This window comes from Talpa occidentalis, unplaced genomic scaffold (assembly GCF_014898055.3).
Source record: "Talpa occidentalis isolate TD23 unplaced genomic scaffold, MPIMG_talOcc4v2.1 talOcc4.12, whole genome shotgun sequence".
Taxonomy (NCBI): domain Eukaryota; kingdom Metazoa; phylum Chordata; class Mammalia; order Eulipotyphla; family Talpidae; genus Talpa; species Talpa occidentalis.
In genome coordinates, this window is record NW_023601212.1 from 59304235 (window position 1) to 59323165 (window position 18931).

At 37.4% G+C, this 18931-nt stretch overlaps 1 protein-coding gene and 1 non-coding gene across 4 annotated transcripts in view; both read right to left on the reverse strand.

Annotated features, from left to right (window-relative positions):
• RABGAP1L (RAB GTPase activating protein 1 like) overlaps positions 1-18931 on the reverse strand; it is a 572843-nt gene that overhangs the window by 140944 nt on the left and 412968 nt on the right. The window contains exon 1 of one of the 3 annotated variants that reach the window (XM_054693458.1): positions 4804-5387. The exons of the other annotated variants lie outside the window; for them this stretch is intronic. Coding sequence (XP_054549433.1) covers positions 4804-5073 — 270 coding nt within the window. The 5' untranslated portion in view covers positions 5074-5387. Of the gene's footprint in view, positions 1-4803; positions 5388-18931 lie in introns of those variants that run through there. 3 annotated transcript variants of the gene reach the window in all.
• LOC119242480 (U1 spliceosomal RNA) lies at positions 12787-12950 on the reverse strand. The gene has a single exon (XR_005124488.1). It is a non-coding gene; the product is annotated as a U1 spliceosomal RNA (small nuclear RNA).

Genomic DNA, 18931 nt, shown 5'->3' on the forward strand with positions numbered 1-18931 from the left:
AGGGGAGGGGCAGGGAGAGGAATCAAACCAGTGGAGGGAATGTGTTCTTACACAAGGGACTATGGTGATGGTGCACGGGTGAATTGGTGAAGGGAATTTTGCGGGGACTACACCTGAAAGGAGAAAGCATGCATTGCACAAAAAGGAAGAACAATGCAAAATATATATACCATAAAATACAATTAGAAAAAATTAAATAAAGAAAATATAAGGCAGACTAGCATTTCAAGGACCAAACCAAATATCCAAAAGAGGCTGTGCTGGGTGATCATTATCCATTTGTATTTATCTATGCTCACTGCACAGAAGCCCATCAAACTATAAGAACTTATTTAAAATGAAAATTCTGTTCTTCAACTAAGAAATTCTTAGTTTTCCTATACTGCTTTCAGAGCAATCCTGAGAGGAATAAAATAATTAAATAAAAAGATGGTGAAAATGCAATTGCTTTCCCAACATTTATTAAGTAAGGATAGCCAAAATATAATATAGACAAGAATTAGAAAAATGTGAATACATATTTTCTTTCCTTGTATTATAAAGAATTCTACTAGCTTTTAAATAAGAATAAAGGATAGCTTTTGAAAATTAGCGGCTCTACACCTTTTCCTTCCTAAACTTTCTGTCAGGTCCTTTTAAGTTCAAAGGTAACATCACTTTGACGACCAGTTGAACAAAATCATATTAAAAGGTTATCTGGACAATTAATGACATTTAAATAAGACCAATTTTTACTTTCTTTCAAGTAGGTAGAAAAAAATAAACTGGGCCTCCCTGATGGCACAAGGGGTTAAGACACAACCTATTAAGCTACCCGAAGCCACTGCAGCACAAGTTTGATCTCCGGCCAGGGAACTACCTAGATGGTGCAGCAGACCTCTCTTGACTCGCCTGCTGCTCCCCTTAGCAGTGTATTTCAGTCAATCTGCCTGTTCTGTTTTCCACTCTGTCTCTGGTGAATCCTCACCCCCCCCCACTGGTCTGTACCCCAGTTATTGTATGTCTAAATAAATAAATCTTTTAAAAAAGAAGAAAAGAAAGAAATATACAGAGAGAAAAGGTCAGTAAGATGTTAAAGTAAGCATCCTTCCCAACTGACCCATCAAAATGATTTAAGCAAACTGCCTAGTACACAATAGACACTAAAATATATTTGCTCTGTGAATTCATGAAGCTTATTTCAAGCATTTCCATATTAAAAAGTCAACAATTATAAAATAGAAATTAGAAAACAGATTTAGGACTTGCGTTGATTTAACAATTGATTTTTATATTTTGGGGAACATCAGAAGTATACATGGCAACTTTTCTATTTGTGTTTTCAACTTCTTTTAAGAACTGTAATGTCCTTTTAATAAGTAATCCTTGCAGCTGTTAGCAAGAGGTAAAAAAGGCAGATATACTTTCTTCCCTGCTCTTTCACCCCCAGCTTAAAATTAATGCATTAGGAAATTAGACAAATTAAAAAACAAACAAATCTAGGATATGATTTGATAGTATGAGATTTTGATCAGAGTTACACCTTAAAATGGCTACTGAAAGGAGGATTTACCTGCAAATACTAATCCTTCTAGGCCCGAGTCCTTAGGATTCACTATGCACAGAGCCTAGAGTATCAGTACTGAACCTGATGCTAACATTAATGTTAATATTAATATATAATGACCTGATAATAACTGTCAATGTCATATAACAACAAAGGAAAAAATCTAGAGGAGAAAAGGGAGATTTTGAATATCAGTAAAGTAAAAGGTTTTCCATTTTCTCCAAATTTCACACACTTGCAGAGTAGTAATTCTGGTTATGTGACACTGCTGATACCATTTCTAGTGTGTTTTTTCCCACTGAAAAATTCAGTGCAAAAGTGTCAAATCTTAGTGTGATTTGAAATGAATAGTCCTAACATTTGAGTGTTAGCGCTGGATGCTACTATTCCAATCCCATCTCTATTCCTAGATGATAAATCTTCAAGAATCTGATAAGCAGCAAATTCCAGGTTTCACTTTTTAAGGGGAATCTTTGGGGAAAAGATTTTGTGGATCTTTGAGAAAAAGACTTTTTAAGGGGAATCACTGGGGGGGGAAATGTAGGCATTCTTTTTATCACCATTATGATTTTCACCACAAATATCCCCCATCCCTTTAGTTAGGGTCTAGCAGAATTTTTATTCATTCGAGAAAATTTTTAGAAGTCTGAGAATCATTTGGATGGGAGAAAGATTTCTTAACTGGTATCTAGGATACCTATCCCTCTTACTTTGGAATTTTAATTTCATCAAAGAAATGTGTATTTAGTGAATCAATACATACAATTTATGCTTTGTGGTTTTTTCTAAAATGAAGTACTTATACCTGGCTCATGAAATAAAATGTTCTTTACTAGGTATATCTTTGAAGGACAATAAGCAAAAATTCCAAATGTGCTTGATGTTCTAGTACTTGAATGATCCCTCTGCAAATCAGGGAACAATAAATAAAGCTCAGGGTCTACATGTATAACAATGACTTCATAAATCTCCATTTATTTGGCCAGCTCATTAAAAAAAAAAAACTTGTGTTATGTGAAAATTTCTACTGGAACCTATAAAGTAAAATATTTGTATGTATTTAACTCACAGGCATCCATATTTAAAATACAAGCAAGAAGGCTGAGAGACATGTCTTAAACTTCAGTGCTTGCCCCACTGACTGGTAATGGAAAGACTGTTATATTGTATGTGGCAGAATTCCTCTCAGGAACACCCTGTGCAGATTAGCCATCGATCCCACATCATTAGCCAGTCCAATAATACAAGGCTGAACAAGTGTACTTCCCTCTGGTACACACACATGCTAAACTTCGAACTGTATTCATTGGATGCTGATCCCAATTCACATTCATATTGCTAATTAAAGGGCATGTGATTTCCCAAAATGTAATTCTATCAATAATCTTTCTAGTACAATGCTCTGTAACAAAGTCAGAGATTTCCAAATGACCCACACACAACTCAGCAATACTTTTTATCTGGAAATGCCAGCAGCACTATTACCTAGAGTTTGAATGCTAGAACCCAAAACCACCTGAGTGATGTGCTACTTCTCATACCTAATTGGACAAAATCAAGCAGACTGTACAGTTGACACATAAATATGTGTGACTTCCTGAAGCCTGTGAACCTTACTGCTTGTGGATTTTATTGTTGAGATAACTAGCTAGCTATAGATATATAGATAACTTAAAACTAGAGGCAGTTTAAATTCATTTCTAATACAGATTTGAGTATTAGAGATATTCTTAAGTACCAATTTATGTTTCCATTCAAAACACTGAAAATGTAAATGCCAGAGAGGCAGACTACTGGAAAGTTACCAGTGGAAGCCATTGAGACATAAAGTTAAGTAATCATTAAGAATATGGAAATATATTAGACTATGGTGATTTCTCAAAGAGATGCTGAGATGCATTTAGCACTACTGTCAAAATTCCTGAAATAAAACACTTTTTATTTCATTTTAGAATACCTTCCTTTCTAATAGAGTGGTGAGTTTTCACTTTCCTCCTTTATTAAGAAAAAAATGTGATTCAGGGAAATAAAATTGAAATGAGCACTGATGACCTCACCTGGGTATTAAAACACATATATTGAGCTCTTTATGTTTCTTTATTAAGTGACAAAGGAACTATATTTCTCAAAAATATTGCCTCCCCCTCCCTGTGATTGTATGCTGGTCATTGCATCTAATTTCATTTTGCAATGATAAACAGTCTTTCTTCAGGGTGAGAAATCCCTATGTGTGTGATTACCAAATATGTTGTATACAGAAGAGATTATATTTGTATGCAAATACACACATGAAGCCAGAACTAGTAACTGTAAAGGTAACTATAAACAGAGATGAACTATACTGCAGGGCAATATATGAGATAGAAGAGTTAAATTCAGTCAAGTAAATATTCTACTTCTGGAAAGACTCAAAATATGAGAGAACCATAATGAGGGAAATGTCTAGCATGGTGTCAAACTCCATTGTATAAAATGGACAAAGCTAAATTATTCTTGTTCAATTACCAAATAATGGCATAGGGCTACTGTAGACCAATTACATTATAGAACAGTTGCTAGGTATAGTTCTCAAACCACTAAAAGGAAACCCTGCACCAGTGATTGTGGGTATTTAATTTTAACCCTTGATAGGAAATAAGGAAGGGTGATTTTTCTCTTGTTTAGGAAACCAAAAAACAAGTAGCCAGACTTCCCAAATTCACAGCACAGACCGAACAGTTTTAAGTTGCTTTTAATATATACGGTTCGGCCATTCCAGAAGAAAAATCTACAATTTCCTATGTAAGGATTTTCAGGGGATTAAAAATCCCCTATCAAAAAGAATCAAATTGGCAATTAAATGGAGAGGTTAGAAAGCAAACAACACACAGTCTAGAGAAGTAGCAATAATATCCATGGTAAAATTTTAACCCTTTGGATATATAAATAACAAAATGCCTACATGAAGCCCTTGGTATTCTGCTTTATTGCTGAGTCCAGCCAGACAGCAAACCAATTTTTTTTTTCTGCCACAGAGAAAATACCACTAATGTGGCCTCTGGGTTCTAAGAAAAGAGCCATATCTCCTCCAGCCAAATAAGGAGTGGCGTGGATCATGCTTGGAAAGAGACCCACAGCGGCTGTGGCCACTCAGCACTTCCTTCTCGGCAAAGGGAGAAGAAAACAGGAGATGGCAAGCCTCTTCCAGGGACACAAGGAATTCTCACAGAGGGTGGCAGATTCCTTACAAATGAAGTTCAATGAAAAAACAGTCTCACCGCCAGAAGCCGAGGCACAAACAGACGATGCCCCATCCCCAGAAGTTCCAGCACCCGACAGGCATACTCATTCACCAGCTTGCTCCTCTCGTCGTGCATGTCCTGGGACTTTTTGACAGGAGGTGTGAGCTTAGCAGCTGGGGCTGGGCAGGGCACCCCTTCTTCCATGAGCAGTAAGTAGGTATCCAGAATGAGAAAGCTGGATCTCTTATCCACAATTTTAAGAACTGTGGAGGGAGGGGAGCCAGGCTTAGGTCTCCCCAGGAGCATGCACAAGCCAGTCTGTGGTGGGAATTGTCAGCTAATGTCTCCACAGGAAAAACATTTTGGCTAAATTATCCACTGTGCAAAAGCCTCAAAGTAGACTGGAAAATGAAATCAAATACCAGTCTAAATAAAAAACGGCAAAAGGAATTGAATGCAAGAAAATGGCCAAGAGTGATGCAGAAGAGTTCAGATACATGTGTAGAAATGGACAAGCTGCTCAGCAGGGGCTAGCATGTGAGTGAGTGAGTGAGTGAGTGTGTGTGTGTGTGTGTGTGTATAGGCGTGCACCTCTGTATGTGTGTGTGTGAGAGAGAGAGAGAGAGAGAGAAAGAGAGAGAGAGAGAGAGAGAGAGAGAGAGAGAGAGAGAGAGAATGAGAACAAGCAGGCAGCAGCAGCAGCAGCAGCAGCAGTAGCCAGGAAGCCAGGGCAGTTGTGAAGCTACAAGGAGAAAAAGGATGAGCTCATTGCAATCCCTGATTCGTGACAAGCAGCTCTGGCGCCGCTGCTGCCACTGCTGCTGCTACCTCTCGCTGTGAATCAGTAATGAAGGGATAGGGAAGGAAAGGGAGGGGAGAGGAGGAGGTAGGTGAATGAGCATGCAGAGTGTCTCGGGGGAGAATGCTGTAATAAGAAGCCAATGGCGAGCCTTTGGACAGATGCGCTTCCCCCTCCCAGTCCACCTTCAATCAGTGTTAGTCTGACAGCTTATGCTGTTGAATCCTAAACCCACAGACAGATGAACTAGCTTCTCCTAACATGCAATGCTCACAGAAAAATCAGACAGCTTGCCAGATAAAGGCTGACCTTCATTCACTCTTGCTTTCTAATAACAAAAATAGATAAAAGTCTGATTTTATTCTGTTATTTACAGTGGGAAGCTCCAGTGCTTTTTGGATTACTGAATTCTCTACAGAAGTTCACGACAGACTGATAGATTATGGACAGAAGAGCAAGGACTCAGCATCCAAGAAATGACACACCCTCAAGCTGAAGTGTTTATGCAATCTCAACGACATTTTGCAATGCTACAACGTGCTCAAGTATTTTAGTGTTCTGGGAAGGCTAGCCACAATCAAAACGAAGAGTTTTATAAACATGCAATATGATAAAACATAAAAACCTGTGCCATAATAATAAGAGTATACAGTGAAGGAATTACCAAAGTTGAGATTCTCAAAGCAAAATTAACTTTCTAAAGCCACACCTTGATACTCAATTAGTTCAAAACATTGTTTAGATACTGTCTGATGAAATTAATCCCTCCCTAGTAATAATATAACAGACTTCTCTATAAATTTTTACAATCTTATTACAGTTATATAAATTGATTTGATGTAAATAATCAGTCATAGCCAAATGAAGGCAAAAGGACAAGATCGCCTTTAGAAATAGTTTCTTAGCTTTATCCTGATAATTACTGTCCCTCTTCCCTTCCCACCCCCACACATTCAGAATCCTGGTGTTACAGATCTGTAGTTGGTCTCATAAATACCAGACAGTTTCTCCATGCAAATTGTAGCAAGGTACAAAGAGTAATGGGGCTAAAGGAGCAAGAGCAAGTTTCTTCTGAGTTTTATTTCCTATTCTGACAAATAAGAGATTCAGATTTCACCTATTAACAAAATAGAAATATTTATCAGTATATCTCTCAGATCTTGGTTAAAGAAATAGAGTATGGGATTAGGGTTAAAGGGAAATATTGCCTCCCTTAATAAAATATTATTTGGTCTCTTTTCCTAAAATCTCAGAAAAATTAAGCTGTTTTGGTTAAACAGTTAAAGTATTATTTAATAACATATCTTCAATAAGATAGTTATATATTGTTCTCAAGCCTTTTATTTCTTTATTAAAACCATGCAAAGTCTTTAATGTAAAATGATCAAAAGCATTAGCATATGACATATTACACATAAATTCCAGTTCCCTAAGGTTTTAGAGGAAATGTGTGATGTGCTACCTAGTGTAGGGGTTGGTTCAGCTGGATGGAGACTGTAAGGAAGAAGGTAGAGGTTCCGGACTTTCAAACCCCCTCCTCCCTCCCGACCTCCCACATTCCCCCCCCACATATAAACACACCACACATAAACAGCTCCATTTTTATCTTGTTTACATACTGGAGTTCTGTATGAGATTTTGTTTGAAAGACTGTTTATCTGCCATAGTATGTATGAAAAGCACTGCCACAGAAGTTACAAATTTAAAGAACAAGGGGCATTTTGACTTGCAAAGGAAGAAAGAACTCAGTGACTCCTTTTCATATTGCATATACATTTTTTTCTGATAATTTTTAAAGCATAGGGGAGATGCTTCCATTTAACTATCTTGATCTCTAAGAACACTGGTAGCAGCATTTTTTTCTCTTACAAACCAAAAACAAGAATTTCTTGCCCAAAAGTACTCTAAATAAGAATAAATTAAAACACTGGAATGGTGTATTTTGGCTCTGCTATTCACAAAAGAAGCTAAAACCACATGTAATTATTAAATATTAACTGCAATAATTATCAAATATTAAATTTAATAGTGAAAATCATATTTTTAATATCACTTAAAACATTTCAGAACATTTATTGACCTTACATGATGCTAGGTAAAAGGCACACAAACAAGTAATCATGTATTTCAGTTTGCCCAATTTCTCAACCACACCTTCACTTAAAAATGCATTATTCTTGGGGAGTTGAAGGTGTAGGTTTGGCCTACTGGGATGGCAATAATAGTTTTAGGGGAGATAGCACTGCCTCACAGTATACCTTTCCAATCAGTTTGAGGAATTGAGCTTGCACAAGGACAATACAGGAGGCTCTGGGGCTTGGAGAAGTGAGGAGGCTGAGGAAGAACAAGAGGAAATGGCTACTCCTACCAGTCCCTGAACAAGAGAAGGCAGAGCTGCTACCATAAGGGGTGGAGAAGACTCAGGATTGGATGCAGGCCCTAGGGCTCATTTGCTCAACCCATGAAGATAAGGTACTAGGCAATCACGGCTCTGTTCCTATGGACTCAGAACATGCATAACTGGTAAAAGCCTGTCATAACAGGGGTTCCTGTTTGGGTTCAGAATATATCCAATGCTCAGAAGGAAGAGGTGATACAGAAAACCCTCCAAGCCCAATAGGCATCTCCTGCCAAGAAATGACTACATAGAGAGCTGCCTCATCTCCCTGCACTTTTGGGAACCAGAACAGGAAATAATCCATCCCATGTTGGAATGTCCATTTCCATCCTTCTCATCTCCCTTTCCACATTAAGGCAAACCAGACTTTCTTAGAGACCTTCTTTATTAGGTTCTGTATATGTGGCACATCAGCCTCAGTGCACCAAAACATATTAGCATGTACTACTCTATGGAAAATAAAGCCCTTTATGTATACCGCTCCCCCCCACCCAGGAACATCCTTGCTTTTTACATTCCCATAATTTTTAAACTGTGGTCCTATATTCACATTGTACTTTGATAATAGGGTGTGAGTCAACAGCAGGTAAAACAACTCTTATAGAACATCATTTAGTGAAATGGAAGAATGGATTCTAGGGATTTTTGAAATCCCTAGAAGCATTTGTTCCTCTCCTTTCCCAACTACTAGGTAGGTTTTAAAAAACTGGAAATAACAAATGCTGGTGAGGATGTGGAGAAAAAGGAACCCCTTACACTGCTGGTGGGAATGTAAACTGGCCCAGCCATTACAGAATGTTGTGTAGAGGGTCATCAAGACACTAAAAAATGGAGCTACCATATGACCCAGCAATTCCAATCCTAGAAACCTACTCAAAGAACAAAAAAACACTAACTCAAAAGGAAACCTTCACTCCTATCTTTATGTAGCACTATTTACATTAGCTAAGATATGGAAACAATCTAAACGCTCCCAAACAGACAAATGAATTCAAAAGCTGCAGTATATATGTACACAATGGAATACTACTCAGTGATCAAAAAATGCCCAAATATAGATGACTGGATCAAGAAGATGTGGTATATATACACAAAGGAATATTACTCAGCAATCAAAAAAGATAAACTCACGTCATTCGCATCAACATAGATGGAGTTAGAAGGAATTATGCTCAGTGAAATTAGCCAGAAGGAAAAAGAAAAATATCAGATGGTTTCACTTCTAGCAGGAATATAGGGGAACCAAATAAGACATCAGTGTAAAAAAAATTAATAATAGGGACCTCCCCGGTGGCACAGTGGTTGAACGCTGGGCTGTAAAGCTGCCCGCAGCCTCTGCAGCGCCGGTTCAATCCCCGGATGCGGGCGAGGGTCCCACATGGCACACAGACCTCTCCTGCCACTCCTGCTGCTCCCCTCAGTAGTGTACTTCGGTCCTTCTGCCTGCTCTGCTTCCCGCTCTGGCTCTGGTGAATTCTCTCACCCTCCTGCGCTTCTGACTGTACTCAGTGCTTGTATAAATAATAAAATAAATAAATCTTAAAAAAAATAACAGTACAAAACACAACAAAGCAAAAACATACAATTATAAACCCGAGACATACTTCAGGGGAGGAGGAGGGAGAGAGGTGAGAGGGATGGAGGGAGAAGCACAGAGGACTGTGGTGATGGTGCATGGGTGCTTTGCAGAAGGAGATTCTATGGGGACTCAATCTGAGGGGGTTGGGGGGAAGAAAATATGGTCTAAAAATGTAAAAAATGATAAATTTTAAATAAAAAAGTGAAAAAAATTATAACATTGACTTATTAAAAAAATTTAGATACAATAATAGGTAGTAAAGGATCTATGCTCGTCTCAACTGGGAGAGGAAAAATTACAAAACTTAATTCTCTAGCTATTTCTTTTTTTGTCCAGTAGAGTCCTTTTGAAAAGATGACCTTCAATAATTGGCAAGTTCCTAAGAACCAATACACAGGCCAAATAAAGATGACAGTAGCACTGGTCTCTTGGAACTGCAAAATCCGTCACAACTCACACTGTTGTTGAGACTTGATTCTGTTCAACACTGTACTACATGCTTCTGAAGGTAGAAAGATACGTAAGATGCTGCTTTTAACTTTTATAGGTTAGTCAATCTACTTGAAGAAAAGGCTAAAATGAAATGTAATGAGACTGAGCACACAAATTATGTCACAAGGAAATGCAATCTTGTTATTTTTATTGTAATTTATACATGGAAGAATTAGGAGTACAAAATAAAATAAAAACAAAATACATAATTAGTTGACACCATGGTGAATACTGTTGAACAAAAGCCTGGAGGAATTAACAGGGGAAAAAAAATCCTATAAAATGTTATAGACCTACCTAGTCTTTTTTTTTTAGGAATATTTTGACCTCTTATGAGACATAAGGCATAATGATGTTAAAGGAGTTTTTTCTTTGTTAATAAAAGACGGAATTTTCCCACATGAAAAGCCATTTAACAACATTGTGAATAGTTATGGTAGCATTGCTGTTACCTATTACTTAGCCTTATCATCAAATTTATGCAAGAACTTCTGCAGTCTGAAAGTTGGTCATTTTGTTTCTTCATCGACAGCTCAAAAGGCTGCCTGTGCTGTCACTGGATATTATTATAGTATTTTATTTTTTTAAAAAAAGGACTACTAGGGCCTCCCCAGTGGCGCAGCAGTTGAGCGCTGGGTTGCAAAGCTGCCCGCAGCCTCTACAACGCCGGTTTGATCCCCGGCTGCTCCCTGGCCACCGGGGAGGGTCCCACATGGCGCGCAGACCTCTCCTGCCGCCCGCTGCTCCCCTCAGCAGTGTGCTTCGGTCCTTCTGCCTGCTCTGCTCCCCGCTCTGGCTCTGGTGAATTCTCTCACCCTCCCGTGCTTCTGACTGTACCCAATGCTTGTATTAAAAAAAAAAAAAAAAATTAAAAAAAAAAAAAAGGACTACTGAGGGCAAGCCAGAAATATGAAACTTATATTCACTGGACTGGGTTAATAGCAACCCAGAATTAGTCTACTTCTTTTCTCCATGTGACATTAATTAAAATATTTGAAGACAGTCTTAATTTTCTTTCCTCTGAACAAGTATTCCTGATGTTAACAGGATGTCCCATAGGCTGATTTCTGGACCATTTTAGACCATTCGCAACCTTCTTGCTGCCCCAAGGACAGTTTTTTTGGACAGTGTCCCTCATAGTTCCATCCACACTGAAAAGAATGGCTTATAAATGATAATAGAATCATAAAATATTGCGATGTTAGATCCTAGAAAACATCAATATCTAAAACGTTTATCTTAATGATGAAATGACAGAGGCAGCAGGTATGTCGACTTGACGATGATCATAAACTTGCCTGAGGCAGAGCCAGAAAGTCAAGAACCCGGAGTCCAGCTGCACAGCGGGGCAATGACCATTACCTGCTTCACAATTGCTTTATTTCAATTAATGTAGTCCATTTTTAAAAATAACAATCTTATTAGGAAGACTGCTTCACCATTCTTTCCAAATGGGATTGGTCTGGAGCTGCCATCTGCTATGAAAGAATCTAAGATGCTTAGATTTGAGTTGCAAGGATGTATCCAAAGCCTGCCATGAAAACGGTCACTGCTAAATACACACTTGTGATAAAAAAACACATCTGTCTTCTCAATTTTTAACTGAGAAACACTCTTCTTCAATCAAACAGAGAGGCTACATCCTCAGCACATCTGCCACAGTATCTACACGAGAGCAGCTTTCTAGAAACCATGTTAGTGCTGCAGGCTTGAAATGGAATGCCCTGAGTCCACTCAGCCGCCTCCCTGGGAAGCTTGTTTAAGGTTATATTTTCAATCTGAAGCAGAAGGCAGACATAAATATAGCCAAGGCCTATTTTTTTAAAAATCGATCAGATTAAAATTATAGAATCTAGACAATTCCTTGGTTCTCTCAACTAGATTTTACTTTGTGTGTGTATGCACACTTGTGTGTATGTTGTCATTGTTGTTAAAAATAATGAGGTACTATAGTCATCTTGATAAGTTGTGAATTGCCTTTACCTTCTTCCTATGGTTCATCTCCAGTTTTCTATTAAATTTGCTATCTCTAGCATCATCATGTTACATGGAATGTGAGGTGTAGTTTAACAGCTGCTAGTGTGAAGAATAATATTATCAGCGAAGGAACTATATGGGTCAGCCAAGTGAATTTGTTTCCACAAAATGAATATGTCATGATGGGGACATTCACTTTTTTTTTTGAATAGACAAGTCCATTTTCTGAAATGAAGATGGTAACAGATTGTACAGCTCCCCCTCCCACCACGGCTTCGAATGGATTCAGTAGAATTTCAGAGGTGGAAAAATAGTGTGAGGTTGAATGTCACAGCATTGTCTGCAGTATTGTCACAGGTTGTCTTGCATGATAGTGACAAGTAAACAATTGTATATGCATCTTTCCTGCTTGGTGGGCTCCTTTGCCTACCTTATATTCATGTTTATTCTGAGCAGGACCTAACTAAGCAATGTATATATCACCAACTTTTTTCTAATATCACAAATTCTTGATAAATATTGATGTGGCTAAAAGTATGAATGATAATGTTATCATTTATTCAGTATCTATAAGTGCCATGAGCTGTGCTAAGTCCTTAGAATATGCATTATTGCATTTAATCTTATCAAACAATTATGTTCATTCTACATAGGAGCTTAGAAAAGCTGAGCTTAGAAAAGCTGAGCTTAGAAAAGCTAAGTGACTTACTCAAGATCATGTAGCTAGAAAGTGGTAATTGCAATTAGTTTTTTATTTTATTTTATTTTATTTTTTGAGGGAGAGTGCGAACGCAGTCCCCCACTACCACAAATTATGCAGTCGAGTTTCCCACATTTGGGGAAATCGCAGGGGTCAGCACATCCGGAGTGCAATGGATAAGCCTCGCCCTGAGAAAACCACCTTCGTGATCATGGTATCTCCCCTGCCAGGTAAGTATTGCAGTTAGTTTTTTAGATAATTACATATGTTATCTAACTGAACTAAATCTAATTTGAATTTTTTGAACTAATGAAGAAAATTAAATAGAATAGATCCTAGAGGCTAATCAAGTTAGTTCATTAGAAACAACAGGATTTACATGAATGCAGAAGGACTAATGTGCCTTGAATTCTAAAAGACATGACAAAAATAAAAACATAGACAAACCTTGTGTTCTAAGAGCAGCATCTATGTCCTGGGATCTTAGCCAACTATTATTATTATTATTATAAAGGTGTGGCTAAGATAATAATAATAACTATTATAATAATAACTATTATTATTATTACACTGAATGATCTAATCATGAAATCAGCCCTCTCCCCACTGCACCTAGTCTCTATATTTATCCCCTTTCTGGAAATACACAGCCTCAGAAGCAACTTAATCACAGCTGTGCAAAGTCACCATCTCTTCCCCAATGCACATGTTCTATCCAGCTAATGGATAGAATTAACCCAATCATTAACCCAATCATCCCAGTAGATACCTGGGTCCTACAGTCCTCCGTTTATGTCCTTATATGTCCTTTTATGTTCCCTTTTATGTAACACTAAGTCTGTTGATTCAACCTCCCCACTATCTCTCAAAACTATCCCTACTTCTCCATTCCCATTTCTTCTGATTTGAGATCAGTTCTTAGAATGCTATGATGGGACATCCAAAACCTGCAATATTCAAGTTACCTGAAGTTCTCTGCATACCCCAGGTTACTACATGCCTCCATATCTTTATTCTCATTTTCTTCTTTTAACAAACTGTGATTCCCTTCTAATAATTCACTTATCTTTTCCTAATTTGTTAACTCAACTCTGATATTATCTCCTACAGAAACTACTCCCTTAATCCTAGGGTTTGGGTACAAGGCTCTCCTGTTTGCTCTTTCCCCCCATGCTATGTCTTTCATAATACTTGCAGACTTATACTTTAAGGAGTCACACTGAAATCGATACTAAGGGTCTCTTTCCCCTATTAAGGCACTTAGAGAGATAGGTATCAAGTATTAGTTTTCTTTAGGTTTTGTCCCCAAAACCTATAAAAGGGATTTAACTGACATATAGTGATTATCCCATAACTGTTTGTTCAAATGATTCAGCAACCAAGATGGATAAAAGACCATTACTATTCATGGGAGGAAAAGATAAGCGTTACTGTGATTAGTGATATTGGTGCTGCAATATTTCTAAGCCTTTTAAAATGCTCTTCTCTCTTTCTGATATGTTTGTCTCCATAATTTTTCCTTTAAAAATGTTAGGAAATCTTAAAAATGTTGTGATGGAAAAGGGCAAAAGTTGAAATGCCAAAGAGAACTGGATTTAAAACCAGCTGTGTGACTTCAGGAATTTGAACCTGTTTGAGTATCATTATTCATTAAGAAAATGAGGTTTAAAAACATTAGCAACTTAAGAAGTTGCTAATGTTTAACATCTGGGTCATTTCTAGTTTAGTAAATTGCTAAGTCGATAAGATGACAGTAAAGAAAGTAGCTGATAGTGCAAACACTGGGCACAGGGAAGGATGGAGATGAAAGAATTTAGCAAGGAATATGTGGCAATATGTTGGTGATGTCCCCTCAGCTATGGGAAATATTAATCTGGAGCCAAGGGATGGATTTAGCAATCTCTGGTTGTCATATGCAAGATGAAATAGGGGAATGGATGAGGCAAACTAGGATAAATATGAAAGTCATGAAAAGATGTTCTCACAGTATGTCTTGATGTTCTTAGTTATCCCAGGTATAATTTAACAACCAGTTATACAATTACATTATTAGGGAAATAATTTGGTTAACCCAACAGTAAGTTTCTTAATAGTAGGTATTGCATTTGCTTCAAATTGGTCACCAATGCAGTGATTACATATAGAAAGAATTCAGGAATAATTACTGAGTTGATGAATGATTGAATCTTAATAACACTATCTGGGCTTTCTAATCATTTACTTGAAATCTGGCGACCTAAATACACAATAATGTGAGGACAGGAATTCCTAATGAAAATATGCTGAGGTGGAGGTAAGAATAAAAGGCTCACAAGTTCTTGTTATTGATCAGTTTATTGTGCCTTCCACTTCCATGTATGGCCTCACTACATTCCTATAATATGTTACAATAAAATTATAGCTAAAAGAAATGATTTGCACATGTTTTGCTAAATCAGTTTGCCCTGTCTCTACAACATTCTTGATTTTCTACTTTCTCTCAGTCTTCCAAAACCAATTTATCTACAAGTTCTGTCAGCCCTATCTACAAAGATACCTTGAATCTGTCCTTTTTCTACCTTTACTGTCACTGCCATGGTCTAAGCTACCATCATTTCCTGTTTGGTTTACTGAAATGGTATCTTTATAGTCTCCATGCTTCTACTTTCAGCTCTTGTCAATTCACATTCCGCATACAACAGAGTTCCCCAATCAAAAATGATGTTGAAACCATAAATCATATCAAATTTTTCACTGCTTGAAACTTATGCCGGCTTCCCATTGCACTAAGATGCCAATGCTAGTATTGTTGATATGTCTCCACAGATCTGACTGTACCTTTTTCCTCTCTATACCTTGTTCATTTGCTCAGTATGTCCATTCTCACTAGCCTCCTTTCTGTTCTAAACACAGAAAACTTCTCCTGCTTCAGGGCCTTTATACATGATGTTGCTTCTGGTCTTCATATGACTGGTTACACATCATTCAACTCAAAAATTATTTTGCTTATAGCCACCTTATTTTATCATCTTATCTAACAGAGGGTGGTAATGCATTAGATTCCCTTGTATTATTTCTTTCACAACATCGTTATTTAAATTTTTTCACTGCTTTCTTATGATTATCTCCATCATCAACTAAAATTTATAAAGACCTGGCTCATAGGAGAGAGGCTTTTAAAAACTGCATCGATAAGTTTTTAGAGAAAAACATAAGATTCCTGCCTCAGCTTCTTTCATTCATTTTATACTTTAAAATTATTGTTTTATAGGACCTTTGAATATCTTTTCTTCGGCAAATACGACGGAACTAAAGTGATGCGTTGATATTTACAGATTTACTATTTATTGCTTCTGCTCTCCCTGAGACCCCAAAAGGCCACAACACAGCAACCTGTGGGTTTGCTAAGGAATGAATTAACTTACTCCCAGGTAGCAGATGGTAAGTAAGCTTAGCTATAGTTTTTGTTCTTACTTACTATGTTCTTATAGTAAGGCAGTTATTTTATCTCAATTTTATAAGTAAAAAATGAGGTTAAAGCACATCACAGTGGTATCAAAATATTAAGAAATTTAAGAACACCTTAGTATATATCCTTCATGAATGTCAAGTTGTTTTTTTTCTCCCTGACCCTATTTCTATATTCATTAAAGAAACAGACCAACCTCAAGTAAATTGGTCTACCTGGTTAACTCCAGTAATGCTAAATGTTATGCTTCCAAAAAGCCTACTATTAATCTATATTCATCATGAAGACTGGCCACAGAAAAATGCAGAAACCATTTTAGACATACAAGTAGCTGAGTCACTGTGGTTCTGATAAAGAGAGAGATGCTTCTATATTTAAGAGTAAAGATATCATAATATTGGTTTTAAAAATGTGAAAATTTAGGATAACACATGCTATATAAATGTCAACTACTTTAGGGAGGAAAAGGAAATAACACAACCAAAAACCACCCTTAAGCCACTGGGGATGCAAAGGAATAAATGAATACAGGGTGAAATAGGAAAGAGAATATTCACTTCTCTACACACTATGAGCCCAGTGTTGTGCTTGTACTGAGGGTTGGGGAACAAACTTAGCACATAATGTGGTCTTTATTCTCATTGGCATAAATGATTTTATGGCAGAGGCAAGACTCGTGATCAAGACAGTTAAGGGTTCCACATGGCATGTAATACACATGTAAAGATGTGCCCAGTAGGTCCATTTGAGGCCGTCAGGCACATCTGAGGTCAGATTTTGCTAGAGGATGGGCTTATACTAGATAACAAATAGGTGAATAGGAAAATAAAGACAATTTTTTTAGAAAGGTTAATCTAATAACAATAGTCAAAGGAGCTTGAGAGAGGAAGAGACTGTAGGTAGATAAGTCATAAAGCTTTTGTGGTAAGCCAAACGTGAGAAAATGAGCGCCTGGACCAGTATGGTTTCCATGGAAACAGTTATGTTCCAATTTGAGCAGCATCAGGAAGGAAAACAGCTCTTTGTTATTTTTGTGTAACTTTCCAAGTATATGAGACTTATTATATGCTTTATATAACTCACTGATACAAAACCACCAGAGAGACTATCGTTTACCAAGTCAGGGAAGGGTATACCATAGAGGAAACAGAACACCCCTGGCATATGAACATGGAACTCTCTCAAAGTTGCTGACTTTGTGACACAAAGTTTCAGAGATCAATTGGTTTAGCCACTTTCTCTGAAAGTCTAATTATTAACAGAATTCAAACCACAAAGCATCCAGCTGAACCAAGCATAGCTGATCTGACAGTGCTATTCCAATTGTCCAGGGGCACCCTAGCTACCACTAAATGAGCAGTAAGTGAGAACATGTCAGGTCTAGTGACCTGCATTCTCCATAAAAAAAAAAATTATATGCAAATTTGATTCTTAAAATTGGATAGAGAATATGGCAAAGAAGTTTTTAAGAGGATAAGAAAGTAAGAAAAACAAATAGTGGAGAAGAGCAATGTCTGTGAGTATTCATCATCTGGCACTTCCATTTGTTCCCATGTCCCCTTAACAGCACTCGGGAAATACTGTTCCATTTGCTCTTCCCTTTCCATCCCTATGGTTGCAGCCTTGTTTGAAGATTCTCAACCTAGACTATTATTTCTTACCTAGACTATTCTAATAGTCTTCTAGCTAGTCTTAGTATTTATTACCAGTCTTCACATGTAAATCTGCTTTCTGTCTCCATAATGTCTTCCTAAAGACATTATGTAGCTAAAGGTACCCTCTGGCCCACAGATTCAGCACTCCACACTAACCTCAACATAGACCTTCAGATCATCTAGACCTATCCTGTCTTTCCTATGACATTTGTCACCTTGACACTTCATGTCCAATATTCTCATGAAATTTCTCACAAACCTGCTGTATTTTATGGTGTGTCTGTCCTTTGCATACAGTTCTCATTGCCTAAAACATCATAATTGCTTGTCTTCTCTTGCTATTCTTTCAAAAATCAAAAGTCACTTTCTCTTTCTTATCATCCTAGTGATCATCTTCCACCTCTCCTTTGCATCCTAGCCCATCTATTCATGACCATACAATAATATCTCTCATGGGAATCACTGTACACCTGTGATGGCACCCTGCTTCTTTGTGAACCCCATGAGAGTAACCAGAACATATCCACTTTATTTTTTTTCTGCATTAACCTAGGTATTTATTTATCGATTTATTTATTTATTTATTTATTGATAACTAAAATTAGTTTTTTATTTAAATTTTATTTTTATATTCCCCATACAATTACAACCCCCTTATTTTGACCCCAATCCCTCCTTTCACCGCCCCCCACCCCCCATAGAGTGTCTCTGGTTCATAGCTGTTTGTTGATTTAGATATTTTCTTTCTTATAGTTATTCTTTTTTCCTGGTCCCATTTTTTAAGTTTTCTAGATTCCTGCTATGAGTGAGTCCATCTGGTATTTTTCTTTTTCTTTCTGGCTTATTTCGCTGAGCATGATCCCTTCCAGAGCCATCCATGTTGCTGCAAATTGCATGTGTTTATCTTTTTTGAATGCTGAGTAATATTCCATGGTGTATATGTACCACATCTTCTTGATCCAGTCATCTATTTTTGGGCATTTGGGTAGTTTCCAAAGCTTAGCTATTGTAAACAGTGCTGCTATAAACATAGGTGTGCAGGTGCTCTTTGGAATGGATGTTTCTGTGTCCTTTGGGTAAATACCTAGGAGTGGAATTGCTGGATCATATGGAAGC